The sequence below is a fragment of the Phytophthora sojae genome (assembly GCF_000149755.1).
Source record: "Phytophthora sojae unplaced genomic scaffold PHYSOscaffold_1, whole genome shotgun sequence".
NCBI lineage: Eukaryota > Oomycota > Peronosporomycetes > Peronosporales > Peronosporaceae > Phytophthora > Phytophthora sojae.
The window spans coordinates 11,848,640-11,875,088 of record NW_009258115.1 but is presented as its reverse complement, the minus strand read 5'-3'; the positions used below and the strand labels follow the sequence as shown (position 1 = coordinate 11,875,088).

The 26,449-nt window shown below is 48.6% G+C and overlaps 7 protein-coding genes across 7 annotated transcripts; all 7 read right to left on the bottom strand.

Annotated features, from left to right (window-relative positions):
• Positions 1 to 1,387: 1,387 nt before the first annotated feature.
• Positions 1,388 to 4,286, bottom strand: PHYSODRAFT_295077 (hypothetical protein; the record flags this gene model as incomplete). Its single annotated transcript, XM_009519211.1, has 8 exons — positions 1,388 to 1,651; positions 1,715 to 2,052; positions 2,107 to 2,117; positions 2,167 to 2,993; positions 3,286 to 3,376; positions 3,888 to 3,975; positions 4,051 to 4,156; positions 4,221 to 4,286. 8 exons carry the CDS (start codon positions 4,284 to 4,286, stop codon positions 1,388 to 1,390), a joined length of 1,791 nt encoding a protein of 596 aa, XP_009517506.1.
• Positions 4,287 to 4,757: 471 nt separating this feature from the next.
• PHYSODRAFT_406128 (hypothetical protein) lies at positions 4,758 to 5,099 on the bottom strand (the record flags this gene model as incomplete). Its single annotated transcript, XM_009519210.1, has 2 exons — positions 4,758 to 4,987; positions 5,051 to 5,099. Coding segments are annotated over 2 exons (279 nt in total), but the record flags the coding sequence as incomplete, so codon positions are not given.
• A 756-nt stretch (positions 5,100 to 5,855) lies between these two features.
• On the bottom strand, positions 5,856 to 8,381 carry PHYSODRAFT_310240 (hypothetical protein; the record flags this gene model as incomplete). Its single annotated transcript, XM_009519209.1, has 3 exons — positions 5,856 to 5,870; positions 7,560 to 8,143; positions 8,267 to 8,381. The coding sequence occupies 3 exons, from the start codon at positions 8,379 to 8,381 to the stop codon at positions 5,856 to 5,858; spliced, it is 714 nt and encodes a 237-aa protein (XP_009517504.1).
• A 271-nt stretch (positions 8,382 to 8,652) lies between these two features.
• PHYSODRAFT_467032 (hypothetical protein) lies at positions 8,653 to 8,985 on the bottom strand (the record flags this gene model as incomplete). Its single annotated transcript, XM_009519208.1, has 1 exon — positions 8,653 to 8,985. A coding segment is annotated over one exon (333 nt), but the record flags the coding sequence as incomplete, so codon positions are not given.
• Positions 8,986 to 9,526: 541 nt separating this feature from the next.
• PHYSODRAFT_323634 (hypothetical protein) lies at positions 9,527 to 11,227 on the bottom strand (the record flags this gene model as incomplete). Its single annotated transcript, XM_009519207.1, has 4 exons — positions 9,527 to 9,832; positions 10,203 to 10,799; positions 10,897 to 11,044; positions 11,133 to 11,227. The coding sequence occupies 4 exons, from the start codon at positions 11,225 to 11,227 to the stop codon at positions 9,527 to 9,529; spliced, it is 1,146 nt and encodes a 381-aa protein (XP_009517502.1).
• Positions 11,228 to 13,051: 1,824 nt separating this feature from the next.
• On the bottom strand, positions 13,052 to 15,284 carry PHYSODRAFT_295074 (hypothetical protein; the record flags this gene model as incomplete). The annotated part of the gene is made up of 5 exons (XM_009519206.1): positions 13,052 to 13,390; positions 13,639 to 14,237; positions 14,394 to 14,786; positions 14,882 to 15,037; positions 15,245 to 15,284. 5 exons carry the CDS (start codon positions 15,282 to 15,284, stop codon positions 13,052 to 13,054), a joined length of 1,527 nt encoding a protein of 508 aa, XP_009517501.1.
• A 121-nt stretch (positions 15,285 to 15,405) lies between these two features.
• On the bottom strand, positions 15,406 to 15,732 carry PHYSODRAFT_475064 (hypothetical protein; the record flags this gene model as incomplete). Its single annotated transcript, XM_009519205.1, has 1 exon — positions 15,406 to 15,732. The coding sequence occupies one exon, from the start codon at positions 15,730 to 15,732 to the stop codon at positions 15,406 to 15,408; it is 327 nt and encodes a 108-aa protein (XP_009517500.1).
• Positions 15,733 to 26,449: the final 10,717 nt, after the last annotated feature.

Genomic DNA, 26,449 nt, shown 5'->3' with positions numbered 1-26,449 from the left:
AGATTTGGAATGAACAGACCTGTTCCACTTGGATTAAGAGTAAGATTGCTTAGTGCTCCTACCGATGTGATATTTGGCTGTGAGGCGGTCTGTAGGGTACCATAAATATTAGTTGCGATCAAACTAGTAATCGTTCCGATTTCTCTTGATGATCAAAGTACGAGGGCTTTGTTGAGAGCTGCTGTACCAGGTGTAACGCCAACAACATAGCAAGGCGGAGGCACAACAATGTCTCCAGCTACCGTTAGCGTACCACCAATATTTAAAGATTCAGATATGAGGCCTCCGCCTAAGTTGAGGTATCGTTTATCCGCTGATTCAATAGTTAGAGCATCTGTATTCGCGCTGAAGAAGGTCGAATTGAAGATTGGTGTCTGGATTGCTGGAGGTTGAGACATTATTGATTGATTATATAATATAGACCTAAAAAATCATGTCGATTCATAATTTTTACGAAACGATTGACAAGATAATCCTTGGACGACGTTACCGTCACACAGACTGAACATAGAAAAGCCAATATGTGGTTGGTTTGTGGTTCGAATTGCCACACACTCGCCACACTTAGAAACATATTTCAACCTGGATTGATTGGTCATTTGTTTAAACGGGATAACGTTTTGTTTGCCATAGCTACATGCCTCGACGGTAAAGCCTGTTTACAGTATCACCAACAAAGGCGAACACAATCATTTTTTTTACTGAATGCACGTTCCGGTGAGATCCTCATCGGTATTCTAAATACTGACCGGTGACGCTGTGTTTCTCAACCTAATGCAGTCTGACAATGTTCCACTTGATGCCTTAAGTACTTCGTACCTGTGACAACCCGAGAACATCTCCGTCTACATGATAAGTATGCATTGGAATCATGGTCACACGACCAGCGACCAAGTTAAGGTACATGGCCGTGACCAGGTAAAGCGTGTGGATAAATCATACAAGAAACTAACCACACCAATACAGTCTGCATGACTGCCTTGAGAAGCTGTGTGGTGTGAATTTGACGTAGTTGTAGGGCGACTTAAGCAAAGCAAATCTACCTCATTAATCATTGTTTTTACCTATTCCGAATCGATTAGGCTAATGCTATAAGCAGGGTGAGACGAGCGGAGCACTTGCATGAAGAGTGTCAGTCGGAGCGAATTCAAATTTGCATTTGTAGTGGCCGGAATGGATATTTGCTTGATGTGCTTCATTGCGAACAGAAGAATGAAAATTCCGCAATTGTAGTCGTCGGTCTGGTGCAGGTCAATAATTCACTCTTGTTTGTATGAATCATACTCGCTTCTAAGGCCCGCTTTTAAATACGATCGGCAAATTTGATCAAGTCGATTGTAGTAGCACTGCAAGTGGAGAGGATCAAACTGATAAGTCCTTCTGCAGCCTACTCGTCGGTCGACCAGTACCATGCACCAGTGGAAGTTATCGAAACAAATTGGAAGAACCAAATCCGGGATACACCTAGGAAAGATGTAGCAAATGCATCATGCAACAACGCGTGCTCTGGTTTCGTATAACTGAAGAAGGATGTGTCGATAAAACAAGTGTCTTTGCGGTATCCAAGAGAAACATGGAGCGCCATCTTGATGCACAAGTCGTTCATCCAGTTTCCGTCCATAAAGGCAAACAGATCATAGAAAAACGCATCCTACATGTTACAATGGCGGTTTAGTATCAACATGTACATTAAAAGTTAAAATGTTGTACTCACATGATTGCCAAGCGCTAGGCGGCTGAACACGGACGTTGTTCGAAGTACATCCACAATTTTTTGCACGACTTCTTGATTAATCTGAATCTCGTCAGCATGACTTTGAAACCAATTCAAGCATGAGGAAGCTGCTGCTAGATATTGAAGACGCTGGTGGAACATTTGCATTGCTGTAATAGCGGAAGAGTGGAAGCAATATCCAGCATTCCCAGCCTCCACACAAATATTATCAATGCCTTCTCCATCCACATCTACGTCATGAACAATTTCCCCGTTGACGCGGCTTGCATCGCGTTTCTCAATCATCGCCGCCTCCAACATAATAATGTTATCGTAGGCTGTATCCACAATCGCTTTGTCGAATACAAATCATAGATTCATTGGCTGTTTACCGTGTATTGAACTGTACTTTGTATTAAAAGCAACGATCGATTTTTATCCACATTTCAAACCATTTCAAACGAAAACATTTTTGGTAGAGAGAGATCAATACTGAAGTAGTCGTAGGAATGTCAATAATGCTGGCAAGCGAAGTAATCTCTTCTGCATGATCGCGGTGCTGCCTCAACCCGCCTGCCTCTTGATGCGAAGCAGTGCTCAACTGTGCATTGTCATCCACGAGGTTATCACTGTCATCATCTTCGCTGTCTTCAAATTCAGCGGCGCTACTTTTGCGATCCGACTTGGCTTTTTGTTTTTTTCGATCTTTTCGGGTACCACGCACGGGTTGCCTTCGTCGAACGGACTCGCCCCGACACGTGAACCTTTTTGGTAAATGTGAGTCAGCGGCACTGAACGTACTCGGAGTAAGATTTAAATATTTCTTGCTCGACACACCAACTCTATTTGGCTTCAATAAGTCCGACCTGGTCCGCCTTATACCTGAATGTTGCAGTTGGGGCCCTGTGACAATTGCACCGCGTTTCGTGGGGGTAGATGCGCCCGAATTCATCGCACCTTGGGGGAGGCCCTTTTCAGGTGGCGTCGCTAACTGCGGTATATGTCCATCTACAACCAGGTCGACAAACTGCTCCAATGTGCGAAAAATACTTTCGAAATGGCTGGTGCCATGCGCCACCACAGCTTCCGTAAGTCGCGCTTGCAATACGGACAGTCTACTAAACGTTTCTTGTTCAGTAAGAGCCTTTTGCCTGGTGTTAATCCGCGTGACAAAGGGGAGTCGAGCTTGAGGAACGTCAATGGATATCGATATATCAGACCGTAATAACCACCGCTTATGAATACTGTTTAGCGGGATGACGCTCTGGTTTGGCAGCGTCTAGTAACACAACAATATATTAGCTATCGTTCAAACGTGAATATTGTAAATGTAGAGGCTACCTGTCTTCTTAAATACATTGCGTGATAGCACGATAGTAATAGCGTTCTTGAAAACGAGCAGGAACACGTCCAGCTGATGGTATCTAGTGCGTACTTGTATTCCCCGGCACTATCTCGCGACACAAGGTAATGACCTGGGCGATCTTCTATGAAATCGACTTGTGTCGAATGCTGATTGCTTTGTTAGATCTGGTCCAAAGTGATATGGTCGTGCAGTAAATATGACCCACCTTTAGTGCGTGTAGATATTGCTCTTGAATAAGTTCTGCGGCATGCTGGGACGCAATGCGTAGCACGTTCAACATTTCACTGTCGTAAGATCTGTTCACGACAGTCCCGATGTCCTATTCAAGTACAACTTTAGATGCATTCATGATTTTGTTGTCATACTACTAAAGGTTACTTAAAGCCATTTGCCGGGAGAATTCTTTCTCTTTGAGAAGCTGTAGAGTGAGGACCGTAGAGATACTCTCATCCAGCGGCATCTGCATGTTTAACTCAGGCTTTAACTTTCCCCATCCGGACTCCAAGCGGTTGTTAGTGTGATTTCCCAGGTGCGGGCAATCATTGCGGTAACAAGTCACCCAGCGTTTCTTACATTCGTCCCAATTTGCTATGAAGTAGGCCTCAAACGGGTGAACGTCATCATCATCCTTCACAGTCTGTCCATCATCCCTCACAGTCTGTCCTTGCACTTGTGCGTTTTTGGTTTTGCGTGACTGCTTGTCGAGATGAATTTGTTTTTTTCTTCTTCCGCGAAGACGCGGCCGGCCATTCGTGCTTTGGAATAGCTCGAATCATGGATAACATCGAATCACGAGCTTCGACGTACGTATAATCATCCTTGGCGTATACCATGTCTTGAACGGCTAATAAGACTTCACTCTGTCTTTGTTGATTGAGGCCGTATTTCGCATTCGCTGCACATACAAATATTGAAATGAGCCTTGGAAAGCAACTACAATTACTTTCACAACTACTAGAGCTTTACGAACCTGTAACGGTCCGAAAGTATTTGAGGACATGGAAGTGGCAGATTAGTACACGAGCTCGGGGAAATTCGTCTTCGAGGACCTTGATTTCAGTTAAATCCTTATCTACCTGTAAACAGTACTGCAATTAATACTAATGCCTTTCAGCGCGTAGAAATAGCAACAGCACGTACCATGATCACTTGCACACGTTCCCACTCCTCGTTGTTCTTCTTAAACGTCGAGATCGCATTCAGCATGTTTTCTTTTGTCTCGGCATCTACGAATGCGTGTTGTACAAATTGGCCAGCTCCAAACGTGTCATGAACCATGAAACCGAACAGTTTGTACTTCAGGTCATTCGTTTTGTGCGTGGTATCAACCAGCAGCATTTCTGGAAAAAGATGGAACAGACGTCGCATTCCCGAGGTCTGCAGCGTTAAGCACCGCGCAATTCCACCGTCATCCACGAAAAGTTGGGATGTATTGCCCGCATCGCTCTCCCTGAAGTCGTTCAAGATACGGGCAACTCGAACTTCAACAGCGTCTGGCTTGTACTCTTTGTAATCTCGTTGATCATGTTGCGCACATCTTGCCGGATCACGTCCTTGCCTTTGAATTTGGGAAGGTTACTTTTGATCGCGGTATAATTTCGGTAATACGCAAAGCTACAGTACCCGGGGACTTGAGGACGTACTGATAAATCTGTTTAAATGGCGATTTAGCTTTATTAGCTGTTGAACCATCGCCAAGACGACTGGGTCTTTCACGCGCCGGTTTTCAGCATACATTCGCCATATCGTCTCGTTCACAGGATGTGTATGGATAGGTTCCGATTGATTCACTCGGTAGTAGTATTCCCACCTTCGAGTAGTCTTGTTTAACACTCTCGTGAGAGTCACAGACAAGCTTGCTTCACATGCTGTACCGCGCAAGTGCTGAACAGGTCTCGTTCCGTTTCCTAAAGAAAATAGAAAACTTAGCCACAGTATATAATAATGCACTGCAGGTAAGCCTCGTATACCTCGGTTGCGGTCCTTCCACCCGTGCGTACAGATAAACAAGACGGAGTAAAACCGGCCATACTCGCTGCTGTACTGCACGTCTTCTTGTCTTGATTTATTAAAGTACTCAATAGAGACTGAACTCTTTTTCCTGTAAAAAGAACATTGAATAAAGGTAAGTTTGACTAGACCTCATAGGGAATGATAACCCAACGTCGCGAACGTACTTGTACATCTGGTAAGTACTCTCACAATACTCCCCTGAAGCTGCCTCGAAGTCGTCCCAACAAAGAACTGATGTGCGCTCCATCCGTCGAGACTCCGACTCTCCGTGCGTACCCGTGCCGGTTGTACTGTCATGCTCATCCGTCCCAACTCCGCGGATTCCTGCACCACCCTCCGTTGCAGCTAAACCAGGGCGACGCCAACTCCCGGCGCCGCCGACACCGCCGTCACCGCCGGCCGCCAGGCCCCGCTCCATCGATGTCGTTCTGTATCCGTGTGAACTGCCAACGCTTGTCTCCTCTCCCGAAAATAAACCACATGTTGATTTTTGTGGGGCAACTCACCAGCGACTTAAGCGACTTCAACGATTTAACTGCACACGTACAACAGCGCGCCAAGAACGCAGCGTAAATCGTACAACTACATCTAATATATCATCACTGCAGGTGGAGGCTCCACGCCTACACAACTTTTACCCGCCACTACATTCAACTGATCTACAGCCGACAACAGTGAGTATGACGAAGGTGGTTTCACAATGAGAAATACCGTAGATTGGTAACGGCTAGCTTAAAAGTTGCAGTACGCTGCAAAACGCGTTCACTTGCTTTCACACTACTCTACGTTTTAGGGTTCCAAGAGCCGATTTCGTTGGGTTAAGTGCCAGAAGGCGCTACGACAGCTAGATTAGCTAAAAGGTCAGCGCCCGCCACTAGGCTTAGCTGATGCTCGTGAAGATCGACGCCCAAACAGTAGCTCCCAAAGAGCATTTTAAAGGATCAAAACAGTTAGTTGGGCACACCCACAGCTGAGGATGCTTTATCGAGTGGATGAGCGTGCTCATCTGCGCATTCGGATTCACACCCGGGTATCCGTTGATGCTCTTGGTCGCCTTATCGGTGAACACGTCAAGGAACTGCCCCGCGGCTCCACCTCTCAGTTATCATGTATATAGCACTTCTGAACTTGAACACATTACATATCTTCTCATGCTTAAACGTGTCGAAGCTTTGTGATGCCTTGACGCTGGGTGCACGCTCAAGTATGGACGAGCGACTCAAAGCATGATGTTTGAACCACTCCTGGGCACGACCGACACGGGTTCGATATCGTAGAGCACTAGTATTACCGTCTCCTTCCCCTGTTAACGAGGCTGTCCTCAAGCGATAGAAAGCGGAAGTCGTTCGGGTCATGCATGTACGATATCGACTATCTTGCACGACATTGGAGTCGTACTAGATATACATCCCAGTGCTCTGACGCGTGGTGCTGGTCGCGGCAAGAGCGGTGCCCTGTTCCAGCTTAGCCCTCTGCCTCCTACTTATCCTCCTAGTGCTGATTAGGCTGAAGAGCCTGACGCAGACGCCGATTAAGGAAGACGCGACAGAGGCGATACGCAAAGTAGGAGCCCCAACCTGTAGATGAAGCGTTACCATCTGCGGGACAGGTCGTTGTAGTCGTTAGGAAGAACTAATGTACCTCAATTCAAAACAAACAAAAACAAAATCCAGCGGCAATAGCCACCAGGTCTTGACACTATCTCTGGGTAGGTAGTTAGTTGACAATAGCCACCAATCGGTTACTACGGGTTATAGGTATCAATGGGTCAGTGTCGCACCACTTGTCATGCACGTCTCGACCGGACGTTCTGGTAAAGCTGTGCTATATCAATTGGGTTCTACAAGCTCCGAGTATCTCCTCACTGCATATTTACCAGCGATGGTATCAGCTACGTAAGCCGCCGCACCAAGCCGCCAACGTCTCGTGGAAAACAGCAGCCCCAGATTCGTTGGATGCAGCCTCAAGTTCGCCGAGGCGATGTCGTGCTGCTTCTTCTCGCGGGTTATTACGCTTAGGAAACAAGATAACCGTACCGTGCGCAATCTCCTATTCATATTACAGCCATATGAAAATGGCAACCACAAATGCGCCAGATACGAAGCAACATACGCTCCACACACGTGTGTGGATATAATCACTCCGAAAATCCTTAAGAAGTACCCTAAGAACGAGTTCTTCGATCTGCCGTTTCGAGGAACGTTCTCGGCTCCATCAGGGGCTGGGAAATCAAACACAGTGCTAAACCTGATCGCTTTGCTTTTTAAGTGCTTCACACGCATTGTCATTGTCACCAAGGAAATGGAACCGTTATACGAGAATCTAAAGGCAAAAATACCACGTGTTGAGATTCACGAGAACGGCGCTATGCCCAACATCAACGAATATGATAAGGATACTTCAAAACTGATGATCCTCGATGATTTGGTCCTTGAAAAAAAAATCTTCGCTTTTTTTGGGCCTCACGAGCAGTCTGATACACAGATTGGGGTCCGTAATCTGAAGAGGAAGCATATCTTGGGAGTAGAAGCTTACGAGTAGCTCGTTCGTCGTACCCTGCACAGGAGTGAATGCAATGCCTTGCCCCTGAGAAGTTGTGATAAGGCCGCCGAAATCAACGCCGGCGCTTGTGAAAGAGTGTAGTACTTGGTTGTTATTTGCCAGAGGATTCGCCAGATTGCTCACTCCTACAATGACAGACGCGACATGGTCGATTTGAGGCACTAGATTACTCGAGACGCTGTATAGAATCGCCTGTTGTGCGGGAGGATACGTAGCCTGGCTCAGTCCTACAATCGATCCGAACGAGTTCGATCCCGAGTCAATGATCTGGATCTGCGGAGTGTATCCACTCGTGCTCACAGCCAATGCACCATTCGCGGCCGTATATCCAGCCTGCGCTACATACGGCGACATCGTGAATTGCAGAGCGTATGCAGATGGGTTTTCAGCGCAGCTGATAAAGTACTTGTACTGACCAGTGGTATTATTGATGTAATATAGATTGTTTTGGATTGACCAATATTGCAAATAATTATTGATATCCGATGCTGTGTATGTACCATCGGGGAGAGTAATTGTGAAGCTCTGAGTCGTGCTTCCAGTTGGCCAAATGATTTTGAATTTGTTATTGCCTCGAGCAGAAGTAAATGTCTTCCAACTGTAATACATACTCACGCTACCGAGCGCGACCTTGAACTTAGAGAGATCGACAGGGCGTGAGAACGTGTATTTGTACTGGTGAGTGCTCACCTGGTTGTTGATATTGAGCATAATCGGAAACGGCATTTCTATCTGGAATGTTATATATTATCGATTGATAAAAAAATGCATCGACGGAAGAGAATGCGCATAGCCAGGTTGCCAAAACCGATGGAAATCTATGGCGGCGAACTAAGCGGAATTAACAAACCTCTTCAGGCTACTACCCACGAACACAAGGCAACAAATATCCAAACGCTCAAAGATCAACTAGAGAATATCACAGTCAAAGAAATCGTGAAGGAACATAAAATGAAACGAAAGCCTAAATACATTGATACAAGCTCTCTGCTTCGCTTTACGCGTTAGGATCAAAATAGTTTTTGAAGCTAGCGTAGAATTGATGGGAGAAGACGCCTTTCTGGTATAGCTTATCGAGAATTTCCTTCATCTCAGCCCTAAGGGCTGGTGCATCGTTTCCGATTGTGATCGCCGACTGGATCATATTCAATCGATCGACATGACGGCTAATTGTGAGATTGTAGGTTCGCTCAAACTCACGAGAATCGACCTTGCATTTCTTGATGGCATAAGCCATTAAATCACGCTCACTCTCGCTCAGCTGGTTGAATAGGGTTTTGTCGAAGCTTCTATCATCCTCTATGATGCGCCATAGCTCAACGAAAACGTGTTAGACCAGCAGAGAGTGCACAATTCGCGTCTTCGCGTGCTTGGATCTGATGGTGGCATACAAGCCATCGAAATGCATTGAAAAGGGTCCGTTTGGTGATTTGAAACGTGTCGACATGGTTATATTAGTCTCTATATATTTCGTTTAGTATCAAAAAATAAAAGGGCTCCTAGAATGCACGTTTTATATTTTTAGGAAATATGAATTAATTTTATCAGTTCAGCTAATATAATAAAATGTACAAGCCATTCAAGCTCGATTTATCTCATGCACAAGCTCAGAAAGTACTTGATGGAAAAACGATTCGGCTTCGCGCTGATCATCTTGGTAGCGGCAATGAGCATATGTTTCATCCCGAAAACTACAAACGACTCGTGCGCGCTAGGGGCGCCCACAAGGGTTTAACGCTCGCTATGGCTCACGGCGAAGTTGCGGCCACCTATCACTCCGGTTTAACCGGAAGCGGTTTTTGGGGCGATCTGTGGGAGGAATTAAGAAAGGAGCAAAATTTCTCAAGGATTCAGGAATTTTGTCGAGGCTACTAGATGCCGGCGTTCCAGCTGCGGCTACGGCTCTTGGTGCTCCTGACGCCGGCGTGGTCGCAAGAAGTGGAATCAAGCAGCTGGCGGGCGTTGGTCTCAAGGAAGATGTAGCAAAGGTTGCCAAGGTAGCTAAACGCGGCTTCGAGTACGCTAAAAAGAAGGGCATCGTCACCGATGCTCTTGATCATGGAGAGAAGTTTCTGCTGAGCAAGAGCGATCGACGAGAGCACCAGGAAAAGATTCGCTATGTCCGTAGAGGTATCCGACGAAAGTACGGCGTAGGCACGGCCGGAGGCTCTTTCCGCCTCGGATGAGCGACAAAAAATCAACCATGACAGTTTTTTATGTCTATTTGGCATCGGAAGATATTGATTTATATGATATATAGTAAACAAATGTCTTCTGATATTCAATATATTGACTTCGATCTGGCAGACACTGCAGGCGTATATGACAACAGCTCTGATCATCAGGAGGGAGAGAGACTCGCTCGACAAAATGCTGAGCTCGCTAAACGGCGAGCCAGTGCGAAATCTGAGCTTCGAAACCTATGCATGCGCTCTGAGCCACCTCGTGCAGCTAAATGCCCAAGAGATCTGAGATCGCTAATGTTATAAAAAAAATATGTTTTTGCTTAGCTCGAGAAGCCTCGACGCTGCCAGTTGTATAGCTGACCTGTGAAGACTCCGTGAACAGCTTGTGGTGCAGAGCTTGACGCTCGGCTTGAGTCATTCGCTGATACGCTGGATCCTCCTGAATTTTTTTCTTCCAAGCATGACGGAAGCTGTTGGCCGTCTGGGGTCGGTTGAAGATCTTATCAGAGTTTCTAGCAACAGCCTTTGAGAATGCTTCTCGCGTAGTACTGATCAAGATGACATCCTTGACTGGAGATAGCTGATAGATGAATAGATGCTCAGGCTTGCTACCGAGCAATCGCCCGAGTAGATCAGTCCAGTACTTGAGATATCGCTTCAGGTGGACGTTTTCAACCTCGATAATGTGCTTCCCGAATGATTTCGCGTTTTTGAAATCGTTCATGAGCAATCTGATACGTCCTCCGCGAAGAACATGGATCCAGTTCTGCTTCGGGTCGAGCCTATTCACGGCAGCAGATGTGATTTTGAGAGTGCTCCAATCCGATCGTAGAGCTGGTTGATAAACATAGCAAGCTAGCATCATAGCACGCTGTAGATCACGAGCGAACGACTGAATGTTCTTGCGATCACTAGCGATGTCCCATCTGGTGAAATCATCATTGCTGTTTTTGATGGCCTTGTGGCTGAGATCATAATCAGCAAACAGCTCGTGAATATATTCTCCAGCTGGAGAGTCATTCCATCAATGCTGAGATATGTTTGTCCGTTGCTACGTTATCCAGCGACTGCTTTTTAGATTTGTTGCGCGCTCGCACAGCGGCTGCCTGAAACTTCTGACGAGCATCGGCTTCGACAATCTTGCCGGCCTTCGTGTTGATCAGCGCGATAACGTGAAACAGATACGTCTTGCGGGCCTCGTCGCTCTTGGATTCGTTGATGTGTCGAATTTATCTTGCTGTAGCTGTTCAGATAACTAAGTTCGTCAGCGTTTCCACCGATATCACGGTACTGCTTGAACAGGAACGCAACTCGATTCTTCAGGGTGGACGCAGCCACCTGCTTGCGGGTAGAAAAGAACTTCACAAAATCGTCGCGGGTGAGCATGGTTAATCGGACAGGAATATATATATATATATTAGTAGAAGAAATGTTTAACCCCTCTAACCTCGTATTCTGTATCCTACAGAATAAGCATTGTCACAGGACATATATCCAGCAAACTTGACCTCTCTTTCGAACTTCGCATATGGATGTTTGTATAGCCGGTATTCTGCACATCTTCCTGTTAGATTAGCGATGGGAAGATAGACGGGATTTATTCCGCGGCAATAGACGGACGAGTATAAACCACCAACAGGTTTGCAAATTCTGGTGGAAGTCTAAAACCGCCGCGTGTCAGCCACTCGTACTTTCCTTCATTCCGAAACTGCGCTGTTCAAGACGTCGCAATGCAAGCTTTGTTGGGGCCCGTCGAGCGCGCCCAAGTGGCCAAGGACCATGGCCGAAGACGATCATGATGAGCGCCATTGTGATCTACAGGTAAGCCAGAGCGTGTACTTTGCTCTGTAACATTGTACTAGTGGTATATTGATTCTACGTTGCGATGTTGATTACCAGACCTGGTGATCCGACCCAGACGACGCTATGAACTCTCGCGTGTGGCCCGATTGGCAGATCGATTGCGGAGTCAGCGCACAACCTCATCGGTTCCTACGAATCCGGCTACAGCCGGGTCTACGGCTATATTGTAGCTGATGCAGTGGCTACTCAAGAGGCTACAGAAGAAGCGCTCCTCATGGTGTGGCTACACCGGAGATTACAGAAGAAGCGGTAGATGCTACGACGGATGCTACAGAAGAAGCTCTCCGCGTGATGAGGTTACACCGGAGATTACAGAAGAAGGGACAGAGGCTACGACGGATGCTACCGATGAAAGCGGCAGGAATGGAGCGGCAGTGCCGGAGGCTACAGAGCAAAGCGGAGGCTGCCAAAATGGCGAAGATGACCCACGGCTGGCGCGAACATTGAAGAGCGTGCGCATGTAAAGGAAAAATTAGACGTTGGCATGAATATCATATATTGTCCTGTTTCTTACAAGAGGAACCGTGTGTAGTGCGTGTCATTACGGGCTATTGAGCATGCAAGCTCCCTGGTGTTGTTAGAGAGACAATCATAACAAGCTTGTTAGGTGGGGTAAAGAAATCTAATGATGCGCTAATGTCAAGCACAAGGAAAAATTCGCCCAGTTCCTCCTCACTACGTCAGTTAGGAACTGGACGATTTCTTCCTCCGCGTTTATCGCGACGTGCCGAAGATGGGTGGCTGGAGCCGAAGTATGCTGCCTTAGCAGCCTTGCACGGTATTACCACGTAGCAGGTTTTGAGCGTCTCTACGCTCGCCACGACCAATAGAAGCTCGCCATTTCGGCATATGGTGGATACATTGAACATGTTTTGTTCACTTTCGTAGCTCTTCTGTGCACAATGTACCCAGCGTTTGACCACAAGATGCGAAAGGGCTTCCAACAGCAAATCTTTGACAGGCTTTGAAGTATAGTTTAATCAAGTCTAATGCTTATTCTGTTGGATACAGAATAAGGTCTGGGGCTAGAAGGGTTAAATAGGGACAAAAAATATCCGCTCGTTTGCTCGGTTAGACAAAAAAATATATGTAGTGATGCTTGTTTTTTTTTAGTTTAGACTCACTCGCGAATGATCTGCCAAAATCTAGCGGTCTTGCTTCTCTTGTCCTTAATAAATCGAATTCCTTTGGTATTTGAGCCAAACAATGCCTGACGCATCGGTTGCTCGCCTTGAGTCTCACACCAGCGAGTATAATTCGAATATGCATCAGGCTTGCACCATTCATCTACGCCGACAAATCAGTATGAACATGATTCCAGAAGCGAGCTACGTTGTCTTCGGTTGTCTATCGGAACTCTTGCTGAGCCTCCGTTTGAACAATTCCATCCATAGGACCTCTCTTGACCTTGATCTCGTGCTTCAGATATGTGTAGAAATCATTAATGACCGCGGAATTGTTAATCGAGTTTTCATACAATTTTTTGAAATAAACCTTGTCTTGACAGCGCTTATCGTTCAGCTGAAAGATCTGAAGACGGCGAGCTCCACGACCAGAAGGAATCGTTGCGAGGTTGTTCGTAGTGATAATGACCTTAAGAACATTCATGACAGTAATTTTATTTGCGTAAAGCGGACGAGCAGACATGAGCTTGTCAGTCAGTAGCGACTTTAGTGCTTCGTGATTCTGTCCGAAAGAGTTCTTCATCTCACGGACCTCGTTGACGATGCAGAATTTCTTACCGATCAAATGGGATCAGCGCACATTCACAAGCGAATCGATAGAGCCGGCAGATACATCGACAGAGTGAATGCCGAAAATAGCAAGCAGCAAATCGGTGAAACAGGTCTTACCGCATCCTTCTAAGGCCGAGTAGTTGGAAGCATTTCAGTTTTCGAATCAGGGTATTGAATCAATTTAGCCAACCATGCCACCATCTGATTGTTCATCGCTTCGTCATTATCACAGATGATCTCTTTGATAAATATGAAAATGTCATCGCAAACTGAGTAATCAGCATCGCATTCAACCATCTGAGCCTTAAATGGAACGCATGAGTTAAAAACACTAGTATCGCTGTTGTCTCCAAGCTTCTCGACGCTGACAATTAATGATTTATACATATGAAAGAATGGTAATTGCTGAACCATCAGAGCGGATGCGCTAATTGGTTTATCACGCGAATTGATGTGGAAGAGCATCGACTTAAGCGGATCTACAAGCTCCTTAGTCATTTCAGCGTTAGACTCATCCTTTGTCAGATCGACGCGGTGATATCGCTCACCATCGACCATAATAACAAAGTAGAGATCAATTACCATAACAAGCATCTTGGCGGCGGTTTCGTCATCGGGAAACTTGTAGCAATGCATGTACTTGACAATTAGTCTCCATTTATGAAAATCGTCAACAATAGGACGGTTAGTGGGCTTGATATATCTCTCGCACCACTCAAACGCAAAATCGATGCTATCGTCGGTGATTGCAGCCTTGAGCTCTTCGGCCGGGATAGATGTAGCCTTTGCAATGAGCTCTAGTAGCTTGGAGTTTCGCAATGTGTCATTGTCAGATACGCGAGCATCCTTCTACTTTTTAAGCTTGTCCATCTTAATTGGCTCTGGCTCATGCTTAGCCTTCCAAGCGCGGTAGCCATCTTGGTTGGAGCCTCCGGCAACAGCCTTTAGCGAACCAATGCTAATCTTGTTGTGGTATTTGGTCTCGGGTCCTTCCAGATCATACGATGTCATAGCCATCCGCTCGTTGAAGCTCTCGCCGAACCAATTTGCAAGGATAACTCCATACGTGCGGCGATACAAGCCCGAATCACCCTGCATCTGATAGACCATACGAGTGAATCCCCAAATGTTATCGCGGTCCCGGAACCAGTTTGGGCTGATCAGCTGGCATAGCTTGTACAGATAATCGTCGTGATCTTTTGACTGCAGCAAGAGCTCTGATGTCCTCAAACTATTAATCATATCATTCGCCTTAGCTACAACAGCTTCATACGTCGGCAAATTTTCAGCAACAACGAACAAACTCCTATACTTGATATCATTTTCGGACTCAGCGTTTTCCAGAGCTTCTTAGAGCAGTTATAGAATAAAGCCTCAGCTTTAATGCTCATATCAGTAGTGTCGACATCATCTCGCGTCTTATATATGCGAAGCATATGACCTTGGCTAATTAGAATTTTGAAAGTCATGCGGTATCGATGAGCATCGGTGCATACTGTATGAGCATCTTTGGCATTCAGCGGACAGTCGAATACTTCCGAGTGGAACGACTCGACAGTCGAATTATTTTCAACCGATTCAGACTTTGAATCCTGTACTATAGCAGGTTCAGGCTAAGTGGTGATAGCGGTAGTTGCGTTCGGAAACATGGGTGAGACTATATTTTCTGAAACAATTTCCTCATCAGCCACAATTAATTCCGGCTCAGCATTGTTTTGCTCAACGACAGGCTCCTCGACGACAGCCTAGTTGACTGGCTCGGCAGGCTTCAAGTGCAGGTGCTCCTTGCACCAGTCGGCCTTACGAGTGCACTGAGTGCCCTTGGCGGTCAATGCGTTGCACATGATGTTATCGGTTGTACTGTATGGGTATGGGGTATATACCTATATGGCACTTCGCTTAAATATGATTTTTTTTGGGAAAGGGTCGGTCGTCGCATGCATCACACAAAAAAATAACCAGCGCTTACAACTCATCGATCTTCTCAATGAGCCATGCCTGATCCCCCTTCACAAACTTGGACTTGTGAAGCCAGTCGAGGTATCTGGCATCGAGTAGCTTGATCGTCTTCAGCGACTTGCCTTTGTGTCGTCCCCAGTTCATGATATAAGATCCATCATCAGCAGCCTTGAATTTGCTGTCAATGAAATCTGTGATCTCCGACTTGAGGTTTATCGATTTCTGAAAGCTCACCCAGCGACAGTAGTTGGGATCGATATCGAATACATGCTCAACGCACAAATTGCGATACTTGCCGAAGCCGATAATGGTAGCTGTGTTCGTAGTACTCATGGGTATGTATGTATGTATGTATGTATGTATGTATATATCTATGATCTAACCTCAAAATAGACTCAAAAAATTTTTGGTAGTCTACGGAAGATATTGAACGAACGGATATTTCCAGGTTCGCTTCAGCCAGTTGTAATAGCTGATATCGCGAGATTTCACATCATAGAATTTGAATCCCCTATATTTCCCAATCTGAACCTCAGTGCTCGGCAATATTTCAGCAAGTCGATTTTTCTGAGTTTGTGTTAATTCAGACGAGTCGAAGAGATCTTGAATATGCCTATCGCTATAATAAGCAAATTCGGGACCAACTTTCACGATTCGCTTATGCGTGGCGTTATTGTCATGGTATTGATTATGAAGCATGCACTTCACCCGGCATTTCTGACAATGAACTGTTTTACATCGATTAACAATCAAGCATTTGGGGCAGCGGCGTTTATTATCGAAATACTTCATGCACGTCGATCCAACAAACTCAAGTCGCCCAGTCAGAACATTCTTGATAAGGCAGTTCCGAACTATGGGAGTCGAGCATGGGCACGCCGTTCGCGGAGTAGGTATATCGCTAATCCTGAACGATTCAAAGGCATAGATTGGCGTTTTCCACTGGCATATCCAAAATCTACGATCGGATAAATCATGAAACGCGTTGCTAAACATCGAGCCAGTGAAGATATATTCATCGAAGTTGCGAAGATGTTGCTTGAGCAGTCTCTTCTTCAAAGCCTGTTCAACTTCTCCGTTCATGCTGTATACGTTGCTCGTCCGCGGTTGCAGTGTAGTGGTATGGTGTATATACCTATATGTATCATGGCTTAAAAATAGGTCGATAAAGTCGACGACACGACTAATGTCATCTCGCTTTCGATACGCAGAGTCCCTCTCGTGCTCGTTTCAATCAAATACGGAATGATTGAAACGAATCGATGACACTACTTTTTGAGTGATGGCATCAGTGATGTCATCTCACTTTCGATGCTTACTACTCCTCTCGATGTATTCAGGTCAGTCAAATGTATATTTGATGACATAACTCTATCTTTTATTAATCATAGAAAATATATATTGAAGGGGGGAGGGGGGTGGTGCCCTAAAGAGAGAGAAAATATAGGAGTTTTGCGAAGATGACAATGTCATCTGTCATCTCGCGCACCATGCCTGATATTAAGTAGTAGAATGTCTGTGAGTATCGATATCCAGGTGTCATTAGTAATGTCATCACTTAATAGTGCTGTCATCTTTTTTTATCGCATCTGATAAGATTTGAGGCGATCGGATAAGCTTTGAGGCGATCCTAAAAGATTGGAGGCGATTTCATATGAATTCATGCGAAATGACTCGATTTGATTATGACTATACCTCAATTCACATGAATTCATCGCATACCGCAGTGATTCGACCTATTTGAGTTCATTTTCGTTTCGACGATGAGCAGCAACAGCAACACATCTACTTCGACTGCCGAGGAGGAGCTCGTGCCGGTGTTCGGCTCCAACCCGCTCCGATACGCGCCTCGGCCTCGGCCTCCCGCCGCTACGATCCCCTCGTTGACCGAGCTCCTCCGCCCAAGACTTCCAGAGGGCAAGCTGTACCTGAACGCCGCCAAGGCCCCGCTTGCGCCATGCCCGAGATGCGGCAAGGGCGCTCGATCTGGCATTTGTCCGGACCACTGCAAGAGCCACCGAAACAACATCGACCCTGAGTTCAGGTGGGTTCACATAACCAATTACGAGTTGGAGCTCATCAACACTATCCGACACTATCGATTCCACGAACGAGTGGCCGACCTGCTCGACGCAATTGCAATAACCGAAGACGGCGCCAGCACCATCGACGACAGCGAGTCTGTAGCCATGCTGACCGACTCTGCTCGCGCGATGGCACTCGACAGCGGAGACGAGTTGTAGGCGAGTCTAAGGAGGAGTAGCTTGCCCGCGTTAGCGGGTATGCAGCAGACAGCGGGAGAGTTAGATTTGTTGCACTAATACATCACGCTTGCTTTCTTATCCCTTCGCTCCAGTATTGTCCGCGTTGGGAAGACGTACTTAGAGTTTGTATAGTAGAGAGTTTCTGTAAGGAATCGACTATTGAACAAGAAGCACTAAGAGATCCTATAGTAGAGTATCATGCCGATCCAGTATTGTCCAGCCAGGAAGATAAATTACTTCAGACTCTATAGAGAACTCTAGAGAGTCTGTAGAACCCGTTTAATTTCCCGTCCAGGATGGTCGTATTCCACGTGGATGAGTACGCAGAGCGATTGGCCTTCGCGATCAACACGGCTCAAGATCGAGTCCGTGGAGACTCCCCTTTTTATCTGGTGCATGGTTGGGATCCTCGATCGACGCTCGAGGCGACGATACCTTTGGGTAGTACTCGGACTCGGGATCGGATTCCTCGACGGTGGCGTTATCGGATCCAGAGGCATTACGATCAGGCTCGAAGTCAGGTGAATGCTCGCCTACGCGAGGCGATCGCGGATCGGGCCGATCGACACAATGAAGAAGTTCGACCGCACTCGATCGAGGCTGGATCTCAGGTGTGGCTGTACGAGGATCGTGTGAAAGAGGGGTATGCCCGGAAGCTGGCTCACCTGTGGCACGGCCCGTTCCGTGTTGCGGAGAAGGTGAACGAGTACACGATGAAGCTTCAGATCGCTGGTACGGACTATCACCTGTTCCCGATCGTGCATGTTTCAAAGCTGAAGTTGGTCAGGGACTTCCCCGATCGACCGCAGATCGCGCTCACGGTGGACGAAGCAGATCGACTTGATTTCGAAGAAGTCTTACTTCCGGAGGACAGCTGGGCCCCAGATCGGGACTCGAACGAGTACGAAGTGGAGAAGATCACGGATATGCGGACGGGCCGAAGGACGCGGTACGGCCGGACTTATCGAGAATTCCTGGTACACTGGACGGGTTACGACGAGCCTGACTGGGTCGACAAAGCTGATCTCAACTGTGGAGCTTTATTACACGAGTTCCTTCGAGATCGCGTGAACTGGACCCGATTCAGCGCGATGCAGTCTCACGAGGAGGAGTGAGATCGGGCCACCAGGGTGAGCGAGATGGATGACGGATCGACGGGGAGGTCGTCGATCAGAGGAAGGGGTTGTATATGAATGAATGTGTGTATGTGAGTGCAGATCAGATGGTTATGGAGCGAGTACAGGTAGGTACGAGGACGGATCTTGGTCGATCGAGGTGTTGAATGAGTCGATCGTGGCGAGCCGCGCGTCGAACCGTCGTCGTCCGACGGACCGGACGGATGCGCAGGTGGGTTGGGCGGCGGTGTGCTCATCTGGAATGATCTGCGTTTGGTCCGGCGAATTGGAGAATGCCCAAGGTCGAACCGTCCGAAGTGATCCGCCGTGCGACACAACTTGCAGCCAGGGGGCGGATGTGGATAAGTGCTGAACAAGAATTGTTCTCCGAGAAAGGCGGCAGGGCCGATCGACTGGAAGCATGGGAGATCAGCGATCGAGAGACAGGCAGCGAGGATCTACGGATCAGAGGGAGTTCTTCGGGAGATCTCAAGCAGGACATGTGGCAAGCCGGATTGTGAATGGTCGTGCTCGAACCACGGCGTGATTCGGGGCCGACCCAAGCCCAGATCGACGGCAGATCTCGCAGATCTAGGATGGCTGAGGACAGAAGGTGATGGATCGGCGGCGCACGGCAACCGGCACAAGTCATCGATCGGGAGTTGATCGCCGATCGCCGATCGAGATCGATCGTGGATCAGGAGTCGATCATGGATCGCGGATCGGGAGCCGATCGGGGATCGGGGATCGACCAGGATGGATGCACATGGAGGACGAAGTCGGGGCAAGAATCCAGTAATCGTTTGGTTGTAGGATGGTAGATGAGATGGCAACGGTAGAGAGAGACCAGCTAAACATAAATCAGAACGCAATTTGCACAGAAGACCCCAAGTGCCCTCAAGTCGTCAAGTCCCAGGAACTGCATTGGCCTCGGCAAGTGTTGACACTTCGGGTAGTGAACTAGCGGTACGGTTAAGACTGAATTAATACATTGGCCAGCTTGGCCTACTCTAGGGATCTTTATCTCGTGTGCATGTCCTCGATCGACCGGATACGGCTTGGCCGGCGATCGCTGCGTCTCTCAATCGACCTCGATCCCGCTATAGGTAACTCAGGAAAGGAAGGAACACACCCGGAAAGGCAACTACAGGCCTTGGATCTACTCCAGGCCGGCCGATCGAAGCGAAGAACCCTCGATCGGAGCGTATACTCGGACGCAGAGCGAAGACTACCGCGCTGCTCCACAAACTATCCCCGCGTCACGCCAAGACACTCGACCTTCACCAAGTGCTGCATCTTCGGAGCCCCGAGAGAGCAGATCCAGCCCGCCGACGGGTACACAAGGTGAGAACAAGTTCAGCCGATCACGGATCGTTGAGGACCCCCTCCGTTAGTCGGTGTCTGGGCGCTGGTGGTGTGAGATCGGGAAATGACTGCGGCTGGGCGAGTTCCGGCCGATGTCTAACTGCCTTGAGCTTGCGAGAGATGGCTGACCGAAGGCTCTGATTGGTCGGTCACATTCCCCGCGCTTTAGTGCCCAGAAGATTGATAGAGACTACGGAGTGACAGGAGGGTCTCGGCGGGTCAAAATAAACCGCCTGCCGAGGCCTCCGAAGTTTCATAGTGGGTACACTTTATGCCCAGTAGGAATTCGGATTTAGGACGAAGCTTCGTCCGATTGTAGGATCAGCTCGAAAGCTCGGTCCACACTTGATATTTGTATAGACCTTAGGGATTAGCTATAGGAGAGGCCTGACATCCTCTAATCATTAAACAGAGCAGAATTTTCCCCCCATGCCACACAAGGGTCAAGTTCGTCTACGGTAAGTCGCTAAGGTTAGCGTAGGACCTGGATACACTCGGCTGCACGGGGTATGTCTGCCTGTGAGCATAAGGTGCATTGACCGAGTGTTCATCCTGGTAAGGCCAAGAGTGAGTAGGTGGCCGAGTGTTGGGAGGTATTAGAGACCTCTGTGTGCAGTTGTACGTTTGACTGGATGTGAGGCAAGGACCCCCAGTGTATTTGACTTCTAGCCGAGGCTTCGCCCCGGCGCCCCTGTAAGAGGCTTCGATTGGCCTGGTACCCTTCCTTTCTGAGGGACCACAGAGGTTTAGTACGAAAGCACGTATTACACATTGCATCCTAGCCGTAGCTCGTGGCTAAGGGTGCTCTTATATTTTAACGAAGGGTAAACCTACCTGACCCGCAACACACAGGGACGCACATTCCAGCCCGTATAAGGGATCGTACCTGGTCTTCAGGTTTATTATCCCGACAATCTATCGCCGACTCTTCGGAGACGGCGTGTGTTGTTGGTAGGGCTCGTCCTAGAGACTTCGGTTGATAGGGCGAGGACTCGTAAACTCATGTTTTCCTACACGACAGTGGGAAGCTCGATCAGGCCTTAACCAGATTTTGGCCGATCCCGCTACACCAAATTACACACACAAGTCGCTACAGTCACTTGTAACTCTAACAGACACGACGTCTGTTAGATGTTCGAAAGACTTTCTCGACCTTGGTGTAGACACACCAAAGGCTACATACATTTACAATCACCACGACGGGTGGTCCATAGAGACTAAGGATTCCTATTGGCTGAAAGTATCATCGTTTAGCCAATGAGCGACATGCATAACATCGGAATTCTGCCAACCAGCCGTTGGCAGATTACGGCTGAACAAAATTTAAATAGGTAAATTGTGTTTCGGGTCCGCAATTTTAAAATAATTCCGAATCGGGTCCATAATTTTCAAATCAAACGTTCGTTTCGTTTTTTTTTTAAAGCCAAGGTACCCTGTGTCCAAAGTGTACCCTGTAACTATTCCACACCCTATTGTCATCCGTACCGTGTAGACCAATTGCAAATCTTACGGTCCTTTTTTCTTAATGCACTAAAAAAGTCACGTTCAATGCTAAAACAATAATCGTTTATGTTGGAGATCGCAAGAGCTGGCGCCACCTGTGATGAGTGCAGTGGCGACGATAACGATCTGCGACGACCACAACGACCCCTCCAGCTACACAACACGAAACTACCGATGCATATTAGCCTAGCACAGACATCCTAGCATCATCCAACCTAACTCATTCTGCAATACACCAGGTGCGAGGCACCACTACAAGGAGCAACCCGTGCAGGATCAACTAGTGCTCCCTTCAGGCTATGAGCCCAACTGGCTCGCCTTCTGCAGCGACCAGTGAAGACTTCAAAGACTCGCGAGGCGATCACGAAGACCTTGAAGAATACTCGGAGGCACGAGGTGCTAACGAGGTTGACAAAGACCACCAAGTCGGAAGGAATACTCGCCTAGGACTGCCAGACGACCTGCACTTCGACCCTTCGGACCAAGAGACAATGGAGCAGCAGCACGACCAGCTCCAGATCGTCCTTCGACTGCAGTCCGAGCTGGCAGAACTAAAGAAGCAGCTCGCGACGCGAGCGCCCCGTGCCCCCTCCGTGTCGGGTACTAGCATGGAAACCGCACCTCCATCGCCGAAGAAGCCTAAAATCAAGGACGTACGCTGCTCGAACTTCAAGGGAAACGAGGTTTACCCTGGGTTATGAGCTGGCTTCGAGAATTTCATCCACGAGTTCGAGCATGCAATAAGGACGGAGGAGCTCGTGAACGGATCCACCTGGACCGCCGACATCAAGGCATCGGTGATTGTCGACTTCCATGAGGGGAAAGCGTCTAGGTGCTATCACAAGAAGAACTCAGAGTGGCAGCGCCGTCATAATGGTGACAGCATGCCGTACTCAGATGTGAAGCGCGCGATGCGTGCAGAGTTTGGCTGTAAACTAAGCCAACTCGAACTCAGCACGAAGATGCAGTGTAACAAGCGTGAAAGCGATACGTGGCATGACTACCTGGAATACTTGAACTTCATCGAGAGCCTCATGGAAGGTGATCAGACCAAGATGGTCATGGAGGTGTTCGGAAACAATGCATGCCCCGAGTTAGCGCCCACGCTGCTGTCTTCAGTGCCCGTTGACGCAAGCGATTACGTTGCGGAAACCGATCGCATGAAGCGACTGTTATACAAGCTGAAAGGTGACGGGCGCAGATGTGGTGCGAAGCGAGATGAACGCAAAAACCGTCATGCTGACCGCCGGAACCCGAATTCACATGACCACCGCAGCGGAAATCGCCACAATGATGATCAGCTTTGGCGTTACCAGCGAAACAACAACGACAACTCGGATCGACGTCCGCAGCAGCAAAGTAACGGCCAAGCTTTTGCCGCCGCTGGTCATCGTGGTGAAGTACATTGCCACGTGTGCAGGAAGCCTGGTCACAAAATTTTCACGTGTCCACCTGTGGAACAGGCAAAACAACTAGCCACCAGAGGAAGTGCGAACGTAGCCGCCGCTGATGATAGTGATGACGACACATCCAGAGATTCTGATGATGGAGGCTATGTCTGGGTCGCTGCCGACGGTGCCGAGCGCGGCGCTTCTGCCACGAGAGGAAATGTTTGGACAGTGGATTCGGGAGCAACTCACCACCTGTGTATCGACCGTGACCACCTTTTCGCGATAGAGCCAGCATTCCTGTCGGTGCGAGTGGCGAATGAAGATCTTGTCGCCGCTACTGAGAAGGGAAAGACTGTCATCACGACGATGGCAGAAGGAGTGCCTCGTACTGTCCTGCTAGAAAATGTGTACTTCGGAAAAGGTATTGACCGCAACCTGATTTCAGTGGCTCAACTCACCGCTCGAGGCTACACCTGCACCTTTGGTGAGGAGCAGTGTACAATTACGAACAAGACGGACAAGATTGTTGCCGAAGTGGGTAAATCAGCCTCGACTGGGCTTTGGTCTGTTGGAATCGAATAAGGCGCGGCCTCCTTCGCAGCAATGACGATCTCTAGGCTTCAGCAGTGGCATGAACGCCTGGGGCACGTGCACTACCAGGATCTGGTACGCATGATTGACAAAAACCTCGTTGAAGGCATGGTTGCCTCTAATCGGAAGGTGGATTTCTGCATGAACTGCGTTGAAGCGAAACAAGCTCGACGCGCGAAGAACAAGCAGGATACTTCTACATCTGCCCCAACGGACGAACCGGGCGCTACCTTGTGCGTTGACCTGAAGACGGACATGACCCCGGATCGGATCGGTCACAAACACATTTTGACCATTGTAGACCACGCTAGGAACTACGATCGCGTGTACTTGCTCCGCAAAAAGAGCGACGCGGAAGGGCATTTGGAGGAATTTGTTAGCGAGTTTGAGCGACAATACGACACCAAGGTGAAGATGATTCGCCCAGACGGTGGTGGTGAATTTGGCAGCACCAGACTCGGCCGCTTCCTCCGCAACCGGGGTATTCTCCACCAAGAAACGGAGGCGGGCATGTCATCATCAAACGGAAAAGCAGAGCGTTTTCACCGGACTGTCATGGATTCCGCCCGAGCGATGCTCTGAGCCTCGGCATTGCCACAGCACTTTTGGGGCGATGCTGTTCTGTATGCGAGCTACATTCGCAACTATCTGCCGACTCGAGCGAACACCGACCATGCGTCTCCCATTGGGGCCCTCTCTGGAAAACGACCATTGTGTCTCGCATATCCTCAAATTCGGCTCGAAGTGTACGAGCCACATCGCACATGCAACGAAGCGATCAGCGAAAAAGCGCGCTGAAAGAGGAGTTGTTATTGGCATCGACTTCAAGAAGAAAGCGTACCGTGTTCTCATCCCGCGAACCAAACGTGTTACTTCTACAACACACATCCGAAACATTGACCGTCTGGACTCGCGAGCTGTGGGGCGATACATGGACGCTGTCGACGCAGACAATAGCGTCGAGGAGGAGGAAGCTGGCGATCAACAGCACGAAACCAACACCCCACGTGACGCTGATGGTGAGGAAGCACGGGCTGGTAGCCCTGCAGAGCAGCATCAACTTACGTCGCGTGCCATCCAGCGCATCTTTGGCCTGAATCGAGGTACACGAGCACTACCACGCGATGACTTTCGGCTGCCCCAATCTTTTCTCGAAGAGTTCGCCACTCCGGCATCTGTCCTGCTCACTATCGTACTCAAGGAGGGTACTGCCTTTGCGGTACTACTAGAGCGTGACGGGATCAAGGAGCCAGTAACTGTGGAGGAGGCAATGAACAGCCCGTATTGGCAGGAGTGGTGGCAGGCAATCGAAGAAGAGCTTCGAGCAATATCGAAGAACGCTACCTGGGAAATTGTGGACATTCCTACTGATGGAACTCTGATAAGTGCAAAATGGGTTTTCAAGCTCAAGTTTGACAACAAAGGCGGATTGGAACGGTTCAAAGCGCGGCTGGTAGCGCGCGGCTTCACTCAAAAGTTTGGCATTGACTTCGCAGAGACCTTTGCGCCCGTGCTTAAGATCGCGAGCCTGCGGTTCATTGTCGCCCTCGCATCTCAGTGGCATGCCGTCATTAGACGAGGAGATGTTCTTAACGCATACCTGCGAGCAGACCTCGATCGACCCATCTACATGCGCGCCCCTGTCGGACTCCAATTACCCAAGGGCAAATGCCTACTGCTGCGAAAGAGTCTCTACGGCCTTAAACAGAGCGGCAAGTTGTGGAACGACACTATACACCGCTACTTACTGGAACTTGGCTTCAGGAGGAGCCAGCTTGACCCGTGCTTGTATTTTCGTTGGCATGAAGGCAAGCTAACTGTACTGGGCCTCTACGTCGATGATGTGGTGGTCGTCAGCCAGCGTGAGGGCGATTCCGACTGGACGATGCAGAAGCTCGCCGACCAATTTCAGATCAAGGACATGGGTCCAGCCAAGAAGTGCTTGGGAATTAACATTGAGCAGAGCGACTGCGGCATCTACCTCCACCAGACAGCCAATATTGACGGTTTGCTGGCGAAGTGCGGCATGGAGAATAGCCGCCCCGTGACTACGCCGATAGAGTCAACTCGGGACCTGAACGGAGAGGACAGCGAGCCCTTCTACGACACTAGCATCATGCGGGAGACCATTGGGTCACTACTATGGATTAGCAACTGCACTCGACCAGACATCACGATGCCTGTGAACTTCCTGGCGCGTTTCGTCTCAACGCCTACGTCGACTCATTGGACTGCAGTCAAACGTATCCTGCGCTACTTGCGCGGCTCGCGCGAGTTGAGGTTGCACTTTCCCCGGCCGCAGGCACCCCGACACACTATTGAGGCAGCCATCTTCAGCGATGCAGATTGGGCCGGGGCCAAGGACGCAAGGTCGACTTCAGGAGGACTGCTCACCATCAACGCCATGCCCATTTCGTGGTACAGCAAGAAACAATCTACGGCCGCCCTCTCTACAGCCGAGGCTGAGTACATCGCTGGGGCGACGGCAGTGCAGGACTGCTTGTGGGTGAAGCAGCTCCTGAATGAACTTGAGCTGCACGGCAAAGATGATAATATCGACTTGTACATCGACAACCAGAGCGCGATCAAGAACATGGAGAACGACGTGACGACTGCACGCATGAAGCACATCAACATAAAATTTCACTTCATACGCGACGCCATTCGCAAGAAGGAGGTCAGCGTGACCTATTGCCCCACGACTGAGATGAAGGCCGACATTTTCACGAAGCCCCTCGGCGCAACCGTACACAGGCGCAACCTGGCCATGATCAAGCTTATCAACCCGCACAACGAGAAGCTGTAGACTCGGATCATCTTG